At 34.6% G+C, this 19,345-nt stretch overlaps 2 protein-coding genes across 6 annotated transcripts; both read left to right on the top strand.

Moving 5' to 3' along the window:
• On the top strand, positions 1–4,106 carry LOC148181449 (uncharacterized). 3 transcript variants are annotated; one of them, XM_088047868.1, is made up of 6 exons: positions 1–541; positions 588–759; positions 844–909; positions 2,248–2,711; positions 3,401–3,644; positions 3,695–4,106. In XM_088047868.1, the coding sequence occupies exons 1-6, from the start codon at positions 184–186 to the stop codon at positions 3,837–3,839; spliced, it is 1,449 nt and encodes a 482-aa protein (XP_087903994.1). In that variant the 5' UTR covers positions 1–183; the 3' UTR covers positions 3,840–4,106. The 3 variants fall into 3 exon arrangements, with proteins under 3 accessions (XP_087903994.1, XP_087903978.1, XP_087903986.1); XM_088047852.1 differs by having other exon boundaries at positions 2,248–2,876; XM_088047860.1 differs by lacking the exon at positions 844–909 and having other exon boundaries at positions 2,248–2,876.
• A 1,458-nt stretch (positions 4,107–5,564) lies between these two features.
• ced-6 (PTB domain-containing adapter protein ced-6) lies at positions 5,565–18,647 on the top strand. 3 transcript variants are annotated; one of them, XM_088033622.1, is made up of 7 exons: positions 5,567–5,712; positions 16,705–17,120; positions 17,166–17,567; positions 17,619–17,789; positions 17,840–17,969; positions 18,019–18,127; positions 18,186–18,647. In XM_088033622.1, the coding sequence occupies exons 2-7, from the start codon at positions 16,706–16,708 to the stop codon at positions 18,258–18,260; spliced, it is 1,302 nt and encodes a 433-aa protein (XP_087889748.1). In that variant the 5' UTR covers positions 5,567–5,712; position 16,705; the 3' UTR covers positions 18,261–18,647. The 3 variants fall into 3 exon arrangements, with proteins under 3 accessions (XP_087889731.1, XP_087889748.1, XP_087889739.1); XM_088033605.1 differs by having other exon boundaries at positions 5,565–5,712; positions 16,705–17,567; XM_088033613.1 differs by lacking the exon at positions 5,567–5,712 and adding an exon at positions 5,842–5,921 and having other exon boundaries at positions 16,705–17,567.
• The last annotated feature ends 698 nt before the right edge of the window (positions 18,648–19,345 follow it).

Here is a 19,345-nt window from a genome sequence, read left to right as displayed (position 1 = left end):
GCGCCAGGAGCGATTGACAATTCTGACATTTACCTTTCCTGTCAACCTCAAATTTTGTTTTTATTTGTTAATTTCTAGTTCTAGCCGTCTACCAAGCACCAGCAATGCAATAACCCAAGTACCTTTTCTGCACATCACGCTAACGACGGAAAATTGGATTGACAATACTCAAACTGTATTATAATGTGTGAAAATGGGGCCGAATATTCCGACACAGTAGATCCCAGGGTACACGTAGAATTAGAACGCTTGAATAATGCTACCGACGATATTAACAAATTGGAAGTCGAATTAGACGAGGCAAGAAACTCTTTCCGACAATTATTATGTGATAGCACGGCCCGTGTGGATGGTCTGAGAGTCAAACTAGGAATGTGTGTAGAAAGGGCGAAGCCCTACTATGAGGCGAGGTTTTGCGCCAATGAAGCGTTGAAACAAACACAAATAGCTGCTATGAAATTTGAGAGGGCCAACAGTGCACATAGTGCTGCGCGGGAAATGGTGTATTTAGCGGAGCAAGGCTTAGGGGGGCGCACTTTAGGTAACTGCTTATTTATAATGGTTTGTTTTAACTTGAAATTGTTTAGATCCTGCGTGGCAAGAAATGTTGAATCATGCCACACAAAGGGTGAATGACGCTGAACGGGACCGGGGGGTTGCCGGGACTGAGCACAGAATTGCTTGCATGAAGCATGAGACTGCTAATGCTAAAGTACAAAGTTTTCAGAAGGATCTTAAGAGGGCTATAGCTAAGAGCAGGTACCCGCAAAATCACTTTTATTTTTGTTGTTTACATTTTGTCGTTTTTTGCTCCTTATATTTATATTTTGCTCTTTATTATAGTTTTTCCATTAGGAGATCCCTCATGACCCTCAGTAACCTTTTATCACAGCACGAATTAATGCTGTTGTAAGTATCTTACGTTTTTTTTATTACGCTTTTTATTAGCACTTTATTTCTTAATCAGTTGAGTCAATATTTTGGTTTTAAAAGAGAAAAAAATCATTGTCGGTCGTGACAATTCGCATTGTGTTTAATGTCACATTGGCTTAAATTTGATGTCAGTATCTATACTACATTTCAGTTCTTAGCGAGGTCCAAAGGTCAAACCTTGCCCAAAATTTGGGACTGTACCTAAAAACTGTGTCGAGGAATGTACTTTATAGGAACATTTTTAAACACCAAAAGTTGCCGACATGTATGGCAGCATTTTAACAGGAACGTCATAATTTGTAAACATTGATGAAACATTTACATTTCGCCTTGGAATAATATCAAAAACTGTTGAATTCTTCCGAAAATATGAAGTTATTGTCCTACAAATTGAGATGGTTTTTAAATAAGTGGTTTCTTTGTTGGTTATTCACAGTGAAGTAATAAAATCTCGCTGACTTTTTGAAACAGGAATCTTTAATCAATTAAAGGATTGAAGAATTTTGATATATTTTGATATAATTTTGCTCCAAAGTGCCTTTATATGAGTTAGGGGTACCTCTTTGTACTGGACGTAACCTATCATTGCGAAGTCTTCAATGGCAACTTACGCATCGGTCCAGTGGAAGAAATGGCCGGTATCTTATTTTTTAGTGTTTTCCTACGTACTTTCAATTTACAGTGCACTTTTTAAGAGCCAGCAAAGTTTAAAAATTTAAGTTTGTAGGTTAATGTAAACAAATCTATTTTGACAAATTGACGTATGACACAATACAATATACTGGTCACTTATGTATACTAGTCAACATTAAAATGGGGGCCTCGCTATGAATTGAAATCAAGAATATAGTCAGAATTTTATAACTTTGGTTTAACTCCGCCTACCTTTTGAGCCAATTGAATTTTAGCTGGAAGTCTGATTTACTCTGCAACATTTTGATAGCTCCTTGATATTTGCTAGAAGCCGGGATAGAAATGTCCACACATTAGAAGACGAAACACGATCAAAATCGACAAAAGTTTCACGATTAATTGAATTCCCGCAAAACTGCGAATCTTTTTGGCAAGTGTGACACTAGAGTTGTCAAATTTTTGATTATGTTGTGTAAAGGAGGCTAGCTATTCCTCGATTCGACAAATTCAAATTGTCATTTGTTCATGTGGGCGAAGTTAAACCAAAGTTACAAAATTCCGACTATAGTGACTTTATTTTTATCACTGAAATTAGAAGGCGCGAAAATTTAAACCCAAAATAATATTTTTTCTCTTCAAAAAGTTTCTAATACGACTATTTTATATTTTTGTCAATTTAAGGCCGTACTACGAAATGAAGGCCCATTTCAACCACCTCCTCGAGCAACAAAAATCAAAAGTCCAACACTACGAATCCCAGGTAGCCTCTGCCAAACTAACCTACGCCGAGGCACTAAGAAACTTGGAGCAAATTTCCGATGAAATCCATCAAACTCGTAGAAAAGCGTCTTTGCTTCCGCCTCCAAACAAGCAAAGAAGTCAAGATTCCAACGAGTCGTTCTTGGATGACGCCCAGGAATTTGTAGATGAATACAAGAGTCTTCCTCCAGTTCTTGGAGCCGCCGCTAGTCCAGTAATGTCTAGATTGGAAGAAATCGATGGCTATAAAACTGTCCGCATCAGTGGGTCTCCAGTGTCTCCCATTGAAAATCCGAGCGTCGCTCAAAGTCATTCCAGTGAATGGACGGAAATTAATTTGGATTCTTCCAGTCCTGATGATGATGTACCTTATAGGAAATTTGAAGGTGAAGATGGGGATAAGCCAAAGTTAACTAAACAAAAAACGTTGCCTAATCCGAAAATTGACAATGAATTTAGCTCTATTAAAAGCAAAATGAAGCTTGATACTAATATTACAAGTTGGATTTCGAGGTCCTCTGCGAAAAATGAAGAGAACAATTTAGGCTCAAGTAAGAGTTTATGAAAGTTGCGAGCACGAATTTTTTTTAGTAAAGGCATGTTTATTTTTTATTTATACTGTCTGGACAAATAAATACACAGCATGTCACAAAAATTGAAAATGAGTCTCAACTTTTTTAATATGAACCCACTTTTTGTGGTTTATTCAAAAAACACGTAACACGAATTAATTAATTAAGAATAAATAAGCTACAGTAGCTAAAATCGCAAAATTTTTCGTTCATTACTGCACGACATAGTCATTAAATTTTTCCAATTACCGCTCTCAATTTAAATTTAAAGCGTAATGGTCATATTACAGTGACCCATAAAAACAGTTTTCAATCAGCTTTTTATTGGATAATTCAACCGACTCGTGTTATTTGTGATATTACAAGCTAGAAAGGCAAATTAAATGATCGCCCAGTATTACAATACGCATAGGAAATGGCTCATTTCACCAGACAAAAGTGAACAATTTACTCTAAAAATAGTGTTTAAAAATATGGTTAAACAAGAATTTGCATATTTATAGGTCGTCGACAAAGCTTAGACAACCTTCTGGGTCCAACCGGTGAAAAAGTAAAAGAAATATTTTCGCACGGAATGATGATGTTGAATATAAGCTCATTGACGGAAAGACGTAACAGCGAGCCAAAAGCAGGCATAACTGAAGACAAGTCGAAAAACAGTGCCAAGAAAATTCCTAGTCCTTTGGAAAAAACATTGACGTATCTCACTGCAGAGGAAGATAATTCAGATACTGAAAGCCTTTCTAGGTATAACAGCCCCCTATCGCAACTACCAGTCTCTAATCGAATTTTTCCAGTGTTGATATGTTGAACGAGGACCAAATTAGTTCTCTAATGTTAGATAAAGACATGGGTTTGGTCTGCGAGCAAGTTTTAGGAACTCCAATTTCTGAAGTTGTTACATTACCGCAATGCGCTTCTTCTAGTCATCCAAGCAAATAGTATAAGTACAATCTCTCGTAAAGCAGTTTTATTTTTAAATGAGCTAAGTATGTAGACATATCAATGGCGTTAAGTTTCTAGTCATTATTGGTTGCATTTTCCGCACATGGACTGTAAAATGCAATAAGTCATCTTGCCTTTAGCTGCTATTATACGATAACGGACGCTTTTATCTGTGGTAGAACTAGTCGAGTTTTAAAGCAATATTACAAAAGTTTAAGATTGTTATCAAACGTTTTAATGATAATAAATCGTACAGAGAAACAATGGTGATTTTATTTAGGTAATAAAATCTTTCACGAGGCGGTCAAACTAAAATTACAATCGATTTTGTTATCAGCGTGCTGACTTATCGCGACATAAAAATTAAGGTTATTTGATTTTGATTGTATTATTTGGGCTTGCTGTTAAAAGTGATTGTTTCTAGTTTGGGGCCGAATGGAAAATAACAAAGTTTTGTTGCGTCTTCGTTTTTAAAATTGTGATGTCGGATTTCTTACGAAGCGAACAATGAAATGCATGTTAGAGCTAACATTACATATTTGGTATTTTTCTATCTCTCTGTTATAAAATTGTTTTTTGTAATGTTGTCAATTTTTGAAAGGTTTTAATGTTTTTAAATAGAAATGATGTAAGTTCTTATCAACATTGGAGCATTGTACAATAGTACACTGACGGACAAAAAATAGTGGGACCAAGATATTTTTTCATTGTAATACGGGTCTGCATAACTACATAACTACAAATACTTTTATTGTTTTATGTGACTTTTAAACGTGCGATAACAATCATATGCATACTTTCTTAATTTATGAATTTCCGTTATACACAAATTTTTGGAAAAAATTATCTCCCAAGATTTCACTTTTTTGTCCGTCATTATGTTACAATAAATGTCCATAATATAAACCGAAACTTGTAGAAATTAACCATCTGAATACAAATAAGGGAAGTCAATTTCTAGGTTGGTACACTTAAGTAATTGGCAATCTTCGTAATTTCATTTCTTCATGCACTTTTAGGTTAACAAATTTAGGACATTTGTAATTAGTAATTACTGATCACTGAATGATTCATACTTATGCTTCGTTAATAATGTTAAAAGCGAAGATTACCATCAATAACTAACATTTAAACCTAATAAAAACTAAAGAGAAAAAAACAGTTTACAAGCGGAGCTATAAACGTCTTAACATTTGCTCGATCCGCAAAATGTCACTTTATCGGACTAGTACTTTAATATGAACTTGTCCTCGTACCTTTAACTCCACACTACTCATATGAATCCGCAAAATTCCACTTTATATGTTAGCTATTTTAGCAGGCTACGAGTCCGTAAAAAATTATTTTGACTATTTGGCCATGCCATAAATTGTTTTTGAAAATTATATGTTTGTCTTTTTTTTCTTTTCTTCTTTTTAGGTTCTTCGAATTCCTCAGGTTCGAATCTGAACATCTCTAAAAAAAATTTCTTTATTATCTTTATCTTTATTTGCGTCGGTCGATAAACTGAGCTTTGGTGGCCTAGGCTGCTAAAGCTGGCACTGCTTCGTGGTGACCATGATAACCAAGGGTTTCCACCTTGGTTTTCTTATAATTTAAAAAAGGAATTTGTCTAGCGGTGAAATTGCTTGCCTACATCTAGATTTCTCGTCTCTTCTATTATTTCAATTTGTGTGTATCCCCTCCCGATTCGCCGTCCATGTCTGCTTTATAATTTCATGTTTATACCGTCACCGCGGCAGCACCTTTTACAACCTGTTTTCGAGGTGGGTGTTTTTTAGTTGCGTGTTAACCATGGCAGAGGAGCTGTATGCTAAATTGTTCAGTTAACTTTAGTCCTTAGTGTACAATCAACTAATAAACTCAACAAGTAAGTACAATAGAACTATATTAATAGACACTCGCTGCTAACATTACAGTTACAATTTATTAAATTGAAGTAGAGATTGGTGCGGTTGTTCTTTTTTTACAATTCTTTCATTCGTATTTGAGAAAAAAAATGTGTTAAGGTGAAAAGGACTATTTTGACTTTCTAGTGAACTTTAAAGTCACGTTTAATTCTTTGTTAAGAATAGAAAGGTTTGTTGGTATTCGCAAGAACTAAAGAATTTTATATCGTTTCTGTGACCTACAAGCAAGAAAATAACAAAATTAGTTTTTTGCGTGTGTATTTTTTTCTCTAAATTAAGCCACTTTCACACAACCTGCGGGCAAGGAGCACCATGATAAAAAATAATCTAATTCCAATCAAATTCCAGGAAGCTCTAAACATACAAAGATTGTTTATTGGATAATAAAATCACAAATTGCCGCAGCAAAGGTAAACAGTTGTTAGAATTTGCACTACTTTCACTTGACTTATTTAGAAAAATTCGTCACGTTTTTGATTCGATTTGGTACTCCAAAACCAAAAAGTACCCGTACCAGTTGTACTCTGGTACGGAAAGCACATACATTCCGGAATGGAATAAGATACAAAAGTTGTATTAGTTCGGTAGCCTTGATGGTTCAATGACGATTAAAGCAGAGAGGTGTGCGAATGAAGAGAACGATGTTGTCTTTGGGCACGGAAATTTTTACAATCTGAAGAGACGTTACGTAATTCTCTTGATTGGTTTTTATACAACAATAGCACCAAGTTGTCAGTTTGCAGATCAAATTGTTCGGTTCAAGAGAAGATCCAGATGAACAAATTAATGATGTTCTAATAAAGATTAATGGTTATGATCACACGTTGTACTTCGAGCGTGTCTTTGCATAATATTCTTAATGAATATGTAACTATGGAGTCATTTTTAAAAATATGTACACAAGTTTTTAGTTGAGTTGTTTTAAGAAATTTCTTTGGCAAATAGAGAAAAAGTGAGAATTTACGGTGCAAATAGCTTAGGACCAAAATGTAGGACAAACGTTGCTAAATTCGAAACGTTCTGGATCTAATGGTCTGCGAAAAAGCTTAGTCATGGAAGAGTATTAAGCCTTCTACGTGTTCTGCCACTTTTTTTTAACTCTTTCGGTTTCTGAGGTTTGTGTAAGTATTCACGAACGCCAATATTTCTGCGATACGTGGAATAGACAAAAAATTGCGGCGTATTGGAAAAAATGCGGTAAACCGCACAGGGTCCTTTCCTTTAACTGAGATGCCTAAATGCCTTCTTGTTTTTATTCGTACTTTCTCAGTATGTAGTTTTTATAATGAAGAGGCCATTGGAATTTGAGATTGTTGGCAGCTCGGATTATGTCAAAGCGTCTCTTTAACACTTTGAGGTTAAATACTAATTTATATGCAGGTGTCACTGTTGATATGATCCTGACGATAGCACTGAAATGTCAAACTCGTCGAGAATACACAGCTACCAACCTATTTCAAATTCCAAAGGCCGCTTTGGTGTTATACTATAAAATAAAAATGCATTTTGTGACTTTTAGAATCATTGGAATATCCAGTCGTTAAAATTATTTTTTTGTCGCGTATTCTAATTTACAGTGTCGTATTAATTTGTTATTGTTGGAAACTTTTACAATAATTTCATATGTATGTCACCGCGGCATTACAATTTAGGCACATATTCACATTGTCACATTCTTTAAATGAAAGTTAATTGAACTAATGTATACAGTGTGTTCACATAAGTAATTCAGTGCCGAAAGTTGCTTATTACGTAAATGTGTGCACGCTAAAAACGAATAAAATGGTTTAAAGTCCCCAAGTTGGTGCGCCTAGTAACAAAATCGTATATGAAAACGAGCGTCGTACGGTGTCTTTTACCTTTTTTGTACTTACACAAGTTGACTTCCACGGTTATGCATTTACTATTTCAAGTAACACTACTTAACCTCTTTAAATAGTCTTAAGTTAAGTACGGTATTGGTAATGATGAGAAGAATATGCCGACAGGATTAATGATGCTTCGCGAAGTATAAACATATGGAATAAAAGTGGTAAAAGTCACTCCAAAATCCATTATAAAAACAAATATAGTAACAGTGTCAAAGTTGCCAATTTTGTGCCGATGTTTTTATTGCTCAACAACGCAATAAATTTCCCTCGATAAAAGGTAAACATGTTTGTTTTGGTAAATCCTTCATTGCCAGAAGGAACTTTGTACGTAATAATCAAACATTAAAAAATTTAGTCATTCGTGGTGTCTCCGTTTCCGCTTTTTTAGTATTCATTTTATTCCGACCGTGAATACGAATAATAAAACAAAGGTAGATAAAATTTCAACGGTACTTTGTATATCTGAGTCAAATCCGAGTGTGACTGTGTTACTAAAATTCGGTTCATTTTTATGATGTATTCTTTGTTGTCCTTTAACATATTTTACGTTGTTTGATTAAGTTGTGTGGACATGCTTTTTACGCCCAGTTACACGTTTATCTACTAAAACCGTTACATTCACGATAATACGTGTTATATCGTTCTACTAGCAGATACCTACTTACCAGGTTAAGATAAAGACATAATAACATAATTAGAGGATTGATTGAACTAAAAGTTTTATGTCGCTGAAGATATGGCCGGGAATTTCACGTTTTTAGCTTAATTAGGATGAAAGTAGACATATGTGTTTCTAAAAACGAACTTCATATTAGTATACTTCCTTGTTTGAGGTTAATTATAATTAAAAAGTTAATTAGGTTTTCACAATCGATAATTTTAGATTTTCTTCACCATGGGAGCAAAGAAATTGCCTTTTGCATGTTGTTATAATATCAATTAAAATGGTTTCCCGTGATAAATTATTACTGAATTTAGTCAAATCATTTCCTCAACGAAACTAGTTTCATAGCTAGAAATGTCGATTTTTCAAATTTCTGTCGCTAAAACTTGACAAAATTGGGCGTGTTTACCCTTCAAAATGTTGTTTGTTTTCTGCTAAACAATGCTGGAATCTGTTCTCAGAACCTGAATCAAAATGCGCATAAAAAGAATGACTTTTAAATGACAATACCATTCATTTTATTTTTCAGTCCACTAGTAAAAATGCCTGCAGTAACTTTCACATATTAGTTGTTTCAGACGTGAGGAGTCAAAATACAATTTTCAGTGAATAGCGTAAAAATGTAAATGCAGAGAAAAAAGAAATTTACGTTGAACGGTGACCTAAAAATTCCTAAATAAATACTTGATAAAATTAGCAGTAAAGATGTCGAGTAAAAGTTCTTGAGATTGTTAAAATTTTGAAAACTCGGAAAATAAATGTTTAATTTCAGTTGAAAGTAAGAAACGGTAGGAAAATCTATTCATAAAACTTGTCCTAGAAGTTTTTCAGAAATTGGTGAAGGTATTTGGGTAATTATTTTGATCTTAGTTTTGTATCGACATTCTCACATTTTAGATTCGATTTCCAGCTGCGTCATTTGAAGCTTCGTCACGTCTTCATTTCTCTAACTCAAAAATTTAAAAAGACGTGAAGGTTATTCATATAGTTTGATCTTTAACAGGTATAAATAAAATTTCAGGAATGCATTTTAGTTTTTCTAATTCGTTTTACGATGATATTTAACTGGAGGCGGATATTAAATAATATCAACTGCGATTATAACATCAAAAAGTAGATTTATGATCTAGTCTGCATCACCTTATAAATCGAAAATTATTTTAATTGCCTCAATAAAAACAGCCAAAGTGTTCGGCCTGCATATTCTAGGAAATTAGAACTTATAAAAAATGAAACAAAAATGAAATTACTGTTTTACAGTGATGTTGGCACCATAAAACAGAATATAAATCGCTTAATGACATGCTCTGCTGCATTTAGTTTGTTAATATCCAGTCTCCCATTTCCTCTCAAAATTAAACAACAATCAATCTGCGTTAATAAATCCGCCTGTCATCAGGGTCCTGCACGAAATAAAATCGCAAATGTGTCGATGCAGCCTTTGCAAAATCGAATTCATTTCACGCCTCCATTGTAAATAACTTATAAAATCGTGACTGGTACCAGTTACACGGTGTAAAATTCTAAAATTAAAGGTTTTTTCCACAAAAAAATATCAGTTCTAGATAAGAGCAACGATTTTTTCGGTGCTCTCGAAACTTCCTCTATTGGTCAACTTCTTGAAGGCCATCGGTATGTCAACGTTTTTGCCATTCATCAATAAGACAACAGCTGATTTGGCAAAGTGACTGGCCTCGTGGGTGTCGAGCTTTCAAATAACAACGGAACTTAAGGTCGAATTATGCAAACATTTGTAATGTGATGCTAACAAGTTGATAACATTATCATTCATTTACGCGGATTTTAATTTAATTCTCCTCTGCCGTTCTCTGAACGGTATTTAGTTCTCACAGTTTTCAAAATTGTTACTTCATAACCACAATACAATTCGACATTGCCATTTACGGGTGAGAAAACCAAAGAATTGCGCAACAATAACCAGAGTGAAAAGCGCTTGGAAAGTTTCAGAGGAAGAGATCGATTTAGACACTCTAATCCAATTTTGTTGCTCATGTGACAGAATCACAACCCCGTGCAGGCAGAAATTACACAATAATTGAGTTAAGGAGATTGTGTGTTGCTATCGGTGAAATTAAAGAAGGAACTTGAAAAAACGATTTAGTGGGTAATTATCTTCAATGCCATTTTTTCAATTTCTCATCCTGTTATTACAGTATGCCACGCGGTATCATTTCCATACTCGCCCACATAAATAATTCATGTAAGTAAGAAAAAACTGCAATGATCTTTTATAGACTTAAATCACAGGGCTGGTTCACAATGGACGACCTTAATAATTGCGTCAAGTTTACATTCACCTTTGGTGTAGGTGTGTACAAAACAACCATCGCCAGAGGTGTCACTCTTTGTTTTCCTGCCAAAGAAAATTTGGTGAAAGCGCCGGGAAAACCGTGTCACCGAAAATCCAATACCTATGATAAATCTTTTCTTTTACTGCCTTTTCCTTTCTTTTGTCCCACTAAAGAGAGTTTCACGGTTAACGCGGTTGAAACCGTTTTCTTAATACAATTTTTGTGGTTTTGTGACCATTATGCTCGATTTAGATCCAGGCCAAGACATTTTCAATATGGTAGTCGCATCCTGAGACACAAAACGGTCATTTACCTCCGAAAATTATACAAATTTATTCCTTCCAATGCCATTGCAGATGACGTACACGTCACAATTGCCGGTTTTTGTTCGCAGAGCTTTACATAACGTGGGCGGTGTTACCCCGAAATGGATCTGGTTTATCGTTATTATCTCAGCGGGTACCCGCATTGAAATTATAGGAAATCGTTGATTTTTCAAGGTTTTTTAAAATCGGCAACTGTGTTATGCGCTTGACTTGAGCCGGATACTGTTTAAATGTCTTAATTGATATAAGATTATTTCTGCCAAGTTCGTATTGTTTGGAGTTTCCGTTATTGTAATTTCATTGTCTTGTGGTTCACGTGATTATGAACGTGTCAAATTGGGTGCAACTTGCAACGAGTTTGCATTTTTATGCAGCAACACGTTTTCTGAATTTGCAGAATCCATTAGGTATGCTAAAAAACCGCTGCCACTGTCTTACCTAAATATCACGTGTGTTGATGTAAATATTATTGTTAAAATTGAAAACTGTGGTATTTCCCCATGTTATGATTATAAAATTGAACCTTGAACTTACTTATTTATATCTCGGTAATGGTTTGCATTCAAGATTCGTTATTTTTTCGTAAATAGTGGAAAAATTGTGTCTAAAATCAGATTTGGAGAAGAATTTATTCTCGCTTGTTTTTAACCGGAAAGGTTTTTGGGCCGCAAATTCAGAAAATTTTCTAAAGGTTAGATTATCAAATTACTCCCCTTCTTTGAATGTATTTTTTTTTATTTTTAGATTGCCACATTAGATTTTTTCCTGCTACTCTAAAATATTTCCTGACTTTAAATTTTTGGCTTTTTGTGCTCTGGGATCCTTTGTCTATTAAATTTGACTTCGAACCTTCCATTTTTCTTAATTTTCGGGTTATCAAATTTCTGATTTTTAGATTTGTTTGATTTGAAATTCTATTCTTTGAAGGAAAAGACTTTAAGGTCTTCAAGCTTAGAGATTCTCAGGTTCTAACGTTTTAAACTGTCAAATATCTCGATTATGTGATGGTCTTATTTTCAAATTTTTAGTCTTTTCGGTTAATCAATTAAAAGTTCATGTGATTCCAAAATTTAGATTCTCAATTATTCATTTAATATTTTATAGTTGAGATCTAAATTTTCTTGGGACTTTGTTCTTAATCATATGCATTTATTTTGAAATTTTGTTTCCCAAAATGTTATTTATGTTTATAATGTTGTTTTAATAAGTAAAACTGAGCTTATAAATTATACAAAAATGAAGCATAAAAAAATCTGTTTTCGTGAATGTTTGGCCCACCAGTAAATAATATTCTTGTCTGCTTCCTTGTTAGATTACACTTTGATAGATCCTAATTCTGATATCGTATTAGAACACGCCTTTTCATCTAAAGAAGACTACAATTTTTGAGATTTTTTTAACGGATCCCATCAGCATTCCAGGTGTCCCACGTGCAAATTACAGTCACTTTCGGTACAAAACATGTGTTTCTAAATTAGTTCTCGAAGAAACGTTTAATGAGTGCTTTATCTCTAAGTGCAAACCTGTTCTGACTCTTTTTTACTCCCAAAAATTCTTGAGTGCAATTAGTTCGTTCATGTACCGTTGATAATAGAATAAAACGATTTGCTCGTTTCATTTCATTATTAATTTCACTTCGTCCTGATTATTGTAGGCTTTTAAATTTTCATTTTCCAGTTCAGCCTTGAAGACTTTCATTGAATTGTTAAAAGATTTGGTACACCGTTCCATGCGTTAGGACAAATGGCGAAGCTTTAAAAATGCAAACGTTACGCAATTTACTTAATGGTAAACATTAACTGCACGTTATAATAAGTAATAGTTATACGACTCTGACATAAAATAACTGCACCTAAATTGTTTTTCTATTAAAAATGAGATCCTTTTGCAAGAGGAGTCGAAAAACTCGTATTAATTATAGCGCATGAAATTACATTCAAAGAACACGTCCGGTCATGTTTCTTTGTTTAAAAAACATCTTTATGAGTCTTATTACTTGAGTTTTAACGAAAGTAGGTATTACGGTATGCTTTCTAATAGTTTCACTTATTTTCAGCCGTAACAATTTAAAGTGAATCAATGAATGATGCAGAGGGATTGAAAGAGAACTCGCTATAAAACGAGGAATTTTTAAATTGGTGAAAAGTGGCGTTCGATTGCCACTAATCAGAAATAATTGCACGTAACAAATAAGGAATGAAATATCGACAGCGAAATTACAGATTTAGATGATACGACCTTGCCTTGATCATTTTCTCAGTTCAGAAGAAAGCCAATCATGAACTAATTATCATTGCAAAACAATTACTGTAATTACACCCGACAAGTTTCGCAGTGACGGAGTTCACGTCAGGACATTAATCGATGTCCACCTTTTCGTTTCGATTTGCACAGGTCTCTTCCTAGAGCTATAAATTTTATAGCGTGTTGAATCGTCACGCTGCATCGATCGATCAAAAACTAAAATCTTCTGTGATATGTGTATGGAAAATATGATATTAGTGTGCACAACATGAAGGGGCGTTGCGTAATTTAAACGGATGTGGACTGCTATATTTGATGGCCTAGTGGCTAGACATGGAACGGTCATCATTTCCAACGGTTCTTCTATTAGATTTACTTGTAGGAATGGCGTGAATGGACAAATTTCTTGTAAGCGGCTGGGAGTGCAAGTTGCAACGATTTGACACGTTTTTAATCATGTCGGATGCAAGATAATGGAATTAACAATACCGGAAACTGAGAATGAACGAGTACTCCGCAGGATGCAGGTTTAGAAATAGTAACTTCTTATCGCAGTAATTCATAAATAATTGTAATTGTGGTGCTTGCAGCCAATCCGCTTTTTCTTCGATTTTGTTTTTATTTTTCAATTCTTGGTGTTCCTTTTTAAGATCCTCAGATTCTTCAAATGCTGAAGATTATGTAGATCCTTACAAAAATTTTGATTCTTTATTTTTTAAATATTTTAATGCGCTATCAAGATTTTTCCAACTTTTTGAATCTTTCGAACCCTTCAAATTCGTTAGAACTTTGGATTCTTTGGATTTTCAGTGTTTTTTGTCCTGAAAATTTGATTTTGCCCTGTGAGTCGATTTAATTCATGAATGGAAGATATTGAAGCAGTGGGAATAATATAATCATTAATCAGATATACATAATAAATATTTTGCAATATCATCTGAAGTTTAATTTACGTTAAAACATCGTTCGTGACAATGCATCTTGCACCGATTGATTTAATTAGATAGGATTGATTGGATGAATGCTTTCGAAGAAAGAAATTCCCAGCAATTATTTATCAGACGTCAGCATCTTATCTGTATGTAGACTGCATTTCGTGGAAAGGGAAGTTGCAACTGTTGGAGCTTAATTAAAAGTTTTTACTCTCGTTCTGAAGTTGAAAGGAAGGATACTCCAGTTTCATGTCAAATTTGCAAGAAATTTGTTACGAGAATAATCAAGGAAAACATTTTTTACGACGGAATATTTCTAGAGCGATATAGGAACATTCTAAATAATTAAAACTCACTTAAAATGCACATGCTGTGGTCTACCTGCATTTAATTAATCAGTTATACTCACGAAATTGTTTTGAAACCGAGCCGAGCATTATACAAATTATGATGTGGAGTTAATTTACTCACATGTCTGAATGTACCTACTTAATTCTCATAATTATTCCCCATAAAAAATGAGTAAGTATACTAAATTTCGGAATTTCCACAAATCACACGTTTGAGAAGTAATTTTACTCAAATCGCTGCGCAGTAATGACAGGTGTTTCTGCTAAATGTAGTAACAATTAACTGTGAAAATTGCTCCACTTCCACGAGTCTTACGTAATAAGTCGGTGCTCAAACATTTTCGAGTTAGTTCCACTGATGCAGAACTCCAAACACGTGTTAAATTTGCAAGCTTTGTTCTTTTTTTGCTGGAATGACCTCAAGTACTGTTGACCTTCACTGAACAGGTGTACCTAATCAATTGAATACCACGCGCTTTCCTACGTAAAAAATTCTGGTCTAATTTCAGGATCTTAAAGTCCAGCACTGACATTTCTGGGAAAAATTACTTTTTTTAATTAATTTAAGGTGGGTTTGTCACACTTAAAAATAATTAAAATTGTTCTCAATTCGCTGGGAAGAACTAAATTAATATAATTAACCACTTGACTGTTTGGTGCTTTGAAATATTGACAGTGATGCGTCACGAAATAAAAATTTGTATTAATATTAATAAATTACACGTCCAACAATAAATTGTGGGATAAAATTTCCTGTAATTTCAAGGTGATGCACCAGGAATGTTGCCGGTCGTTATTTCTGTCAACAATAACTGCAAAATTCATCGAAAATCGAGGTTACAGAGCTAATCCCACATCCTTTGTAGATAGCGACAATTAAGGTACGAAATGTGTACTTAGGTATAAAAAAATCTCCGGATGTGAAACTAGTGTGAAGGAAATGTGACCGTAAAATTAGTTTGGTAAGAACGCAACACAACTTTGGTTTAAAAAATAAAGTAATTTTCATAATTAAGTGCCGCTTGATTAGTCTGAGATTAATCAACAGAGAATAGATCATTGGTTGTGCCTTTGTGAAAAACATGTAAATTGGATGATAGTAATGGCCTCCGTAAAAACATAATCACCTGTCAGAACACCATTACCATCAGGAATACGCTTGTTGAAAAACTTAGTCAGTTTCTAGGCACGCAAATTGTTTACTAATTTAAATGTGTGTTAGTGCAACACCTTGTGGTTTTAGCGATTACGAAAAAGTTGTAGAAAACAAAGGGAATCCACTTTTTCGGTGCGATTTTTTCGGTTCAGGGTATCAATTCTTATTTTGATTAGAACAATAACGTGGTTTATGCCCATTATCTTCCATCTAAACTGATGTTACAACCCGGAGCTAATTAATTAGCATTATGACTTTAATTAGTGTTGTTACACAACACCTTTGCACTACGAACCCACTTGGGGAAACTACAGTGATCTGGTGATTCCGTGTAACTGCTCATTGTCCTTTTTTTCCCAAGAAAATCCCTTTGGAAAAGTGAAAGGTTGTTCCCCAAGGAGAGTGTGCAGCAGCTAAACCATTTAAAAAGCATTCCGCTGTTGCATAAAATTGACGTCACGCTGTTCTTCGAATCAAAATAATTTCATGGTAATTTATTCGTATTTATTTAGACGAATCGAATAAACATCACGTGGTTGGAAAACTGCTCATCTTAAACGTTTTTTAGACCGCCTTGACAACTTGCATAACTTGCCATTATTGTTAATAGCTGGTTAAACTTGCAGAAAAATGGGTCATTGCCGTGGTCTTCCTCAGCACTTTCTTATTAATTAGTAAAAACAGTTAAAAGCAATGAAAGGCGCCGATTGAGCCTCGCGCACATGTCGCCTAACTGTCTTGGGAAAATCTGCGGTTAATTAGTGGTGTTCATCCTATCAATGTAAAACAGGATGTCTGCATTTAGTGGCAGCGTCCACAATTGAAGACACCTCGGAAGCTGTGAATAAAACAAACTCTTTTGTGTGTTGAAACTGGTTCATTCCGCTCAGTTACCACGTAAAAATCAATTGCGAAAACGTAAATGACCAAGACACGTCTGTTGCATTCTTCACAAAAGTTCCGTCATTGATGTGTGACAATACAGTGGACTCTCAATGAGGTCTTTAACCTCGAGTTTGCATAATTTGTGCATGAGGAAAAAGTGAAAAGTATTGTATTGTTCCCACTTTCCCACTGATTCTGGTGTTCTTTTACAGAATGTCGACCCTCTTGAAGTGGGCGCAGAACACGCAAGGAAAACTTAATAGTAAGAATAATACCAACGGAACTAGTGGAGAACGCAAATGGATTCACCCACCTGAAGCCCTCCAAAAAGGGCATATAGCATATCTCGTCAAATTCTTAGGTAACACAGTTGTAGATCAACCAAAAGGAATAGAAGTAGTGAAAGAGGGCATAAGAAAGTTGCGATTTACCCAGCAGTTGCGAAAAAGTGAAACCGGTGCCAAAACAAGAAAAGTTGAACTCACGATCAGCATAGATGGAGTCGCTATCCAGGAGCCCAGAACTCACGTTATTCTCCACCAGTTTCCCTTACATAGGATATCATACTGCGCGGACGATAAAGGGGAGAAAAAATTCTTCTCTTTTATCGCGAAACAATCGAATCAAGGTAAGATCATCGCACCACAACTCTTTTATAAACTTCTGGTTACAGTGGACAATGATGCAGAAGAAAAACATGAGTGTTTTGTTTTCATTTCGGACAAACTAGCTGAAGAAATCACATTAACGATAGGGCAAGCATTCGAATTAGCTTATAAAAGATTCTTGGAGACTTCAGGGAAGGATCTTGAATCGCAAAGAAGAGCCATGATTACACAACAGAAAATCAAGCGTTTGGAGCAGGAAAACAACGTCTATAAACAAAGACTCTTGGATATTTCACATTTTAGTAATATTAGATCAGAGCTCGATCAGTATTTGAAGAAGCACGAGATCAAAAATATACTAGAAGTCCCTCTTTCTACTAGTATTAGTTCTAACGACAGTTCCGAGCCAGTAAATGGAACTGCGAAACAACTACTAGATTTTAGTTCCGACAGTACTAATGGAAATGGTATTACCTCCTACTGACCAACACAGGAATATTAATAACTAACGGTTTTAGCACCGCCTATTCCGCCTCGTGCTTTCGAAAATACACCAAGCGTGGGAACTAAACTAGAAGGACTGCTTTTGAACGAATTTGACCAAGATAATGACTTTGATCCTCGGTCGTTTGAGAATAATCATAATGCCTTTACTAATACAAATGGAAATTCGGCAAACCCACCATTAAGTAAGTCGAGTTAACGTCGAGTTTTAAGTTTGTTATTTCTCATTTTGCAGTTGCGCCACCTCCAAAAGCAGCACGAAGAACTAATGTTAATAACAACAACGAGAATATGACCAGGACCATAGGACAGGATTTGTTTGGAACTGGTCCATTTGGGCCCCCTTCAAATGTTTCCACAAACAAGTATGAGGAGCACAATGATGTTAAATTAGAATTAATTTTTGGCTTTTAGTGTAAACAATGATAAAGCTTTTGATCCGTTTGAAATGGGCGATTTCAGTTCGACGCAAGATCTTGAAAATGATATTGGCTTGTTAGATAAGAGAATCCTGGAAATGAAGGTGAGGTCTGAAGGGAGTCTTACATTTCTTGGTTTTTAATGCGCTTTTTTAATTCCAGACCGGATTTAGTCGCGGCATCAGTTTCGGAAACGACGATTTTTCCCTGGAAAGCTTAGATCCCTTGAAAAATTAGTCTTTACTGTGTAAATTATTATACAAATTATTTTGTCATATTGGCAAGTCATCACCAGCGTGATTAATCTCTAGATCAAAATCGAATATTTTATATTGTATTATTTTTAGGCTGTATTTGTTATTTCAAGTATTATGAAGATGTATAGTTTACAATAATATCTATTTTGTTATGAGATTTATATGATTATTATAATTATAATATTGAATACAAGTAGTATTGGTAATTGGATTAATTGTTTTTGTTTTTTGATTATTAAACTTGTCAAGACAATCAAAATTGTGATGTTGAAAAATTCTAGTGAAAATGTCTAAGCTAATACTTTTGTTATTCTGTTGTAACATGCTCAGCTTAAAATTGGTAATAAATTTTCACATAATATTGTCATCGTGTTACCTCTAATTCTTCAGGCAGAGTACGAGGCTCCTTCTAGCGCTGCGTACCCGTTTGGTGATGAGCCCTTGAATTCAGATATGAGAGTAGATCGCGTCCAAAGCGAAGCACGCAGTATAAATTCCCCAATTATTACGGTAACAACTAATTTAGTTAATAAGCTAACTTAAATATCACTCCAAAGGATATTTCTGCGTTTTGTCCAAACAATACGGACATTGAAGAGTTTGAAATGACATCTGAAGTTCCTCATTTTAATAATAAATGCTCGAAATGCGACGTGCGACCGACTGTTAACAAAACGGGCGTTTTGATAGAATGCTACAATTGCACTGAAGTTTCTACAGGGATGACGGGGTCATTTGAAGTTGCAAAATTGTAAAAAGTTTTAAAATTTTAAAAAACATATTTTTTAGGAAACATCTGATCACATTTTATATTTGACCACTTACCTGCAAATCGTCAACTATTCAGCTCCAGCATAGGCTTAAAATACTATTAAGGTCAAAGAGTGTCTTCAAACAGCCCCTGCATTGACCATTTGCAAAATATTTTTTTATTTTCAAATTTTGAAATTTATTTTTGTTATGTTGGTATAAGAACTTGTCGCTACCATAGGGATATGTGGTTCCGTTCTGTTGCAAGTTGCCACCTTGATTTTTAAAATTATTAATTAAAACAATTAAAAAAAT

This window comes from Gnatocerus cornutus, chromosome 1 (genome assembly GCF_029298725.1).
Source record: "Gnatocerus cornutus isolate USDA-ARS CGAHR chromosome 1, icGnaCorn1.1, whole genome shotgun sequence".
Classification (NCBI taxonomy): domain Eukaryota; kingdom Metazoa; phylum Arthropoda; class Insecta; order Coleoptera; family Tenebrionidae; genus Gnatocerus; species Gnatocerus cornutus.
This window is presented reverse-complemented; position numbering and strand designations above follow the sequence as displayed.

Bases quoted from the DNA above. Each gene is read 5' to 3' on its own strand.
- LOC148181449 (XM_088047852.1), top strand. From the start codon at position 184: ATGTGTGAAAATGGGGCCGAATATTCCGACACAGTAGATCCCAGGGTA. The intron at 542-587 runs GTAACTGCTTAT...GAAATTGTTTAG, and splicing joins CTTAGGGGGGCGCACTTTAG to ATCCTGCGTGGCAAGAAATG. The intron at 3,645-3,694 runs GTATAACAGCCC...GAATTTTTCCAG, and splicing joins GATACTGAAAGCCTTTCTAG to TGTTGATATGTTGAACGAGG.
- ced-6 (XM_088033605.1), top strand. From the start codon at position 16,706: ATGTCGACCCTCTTGAAGTGGGCGCAGAACACGCAAGGAAAACTTAAT. The intron at 17,790-17,839 runs GTAAGTCGAGTT...CTCATTTTGCAG, and splicing joins TTCGGCAAACCCACCATTAA to TTGCGCCACCTCCAAAAGCA. The intron at 18,128-18,185 runs GTGAGGTCTGAA...TTTTAATTCCAG, and splicing joins AGAGAATCCTGGAAATGAAG to ACCGGATTTAGTCGCGGCAT.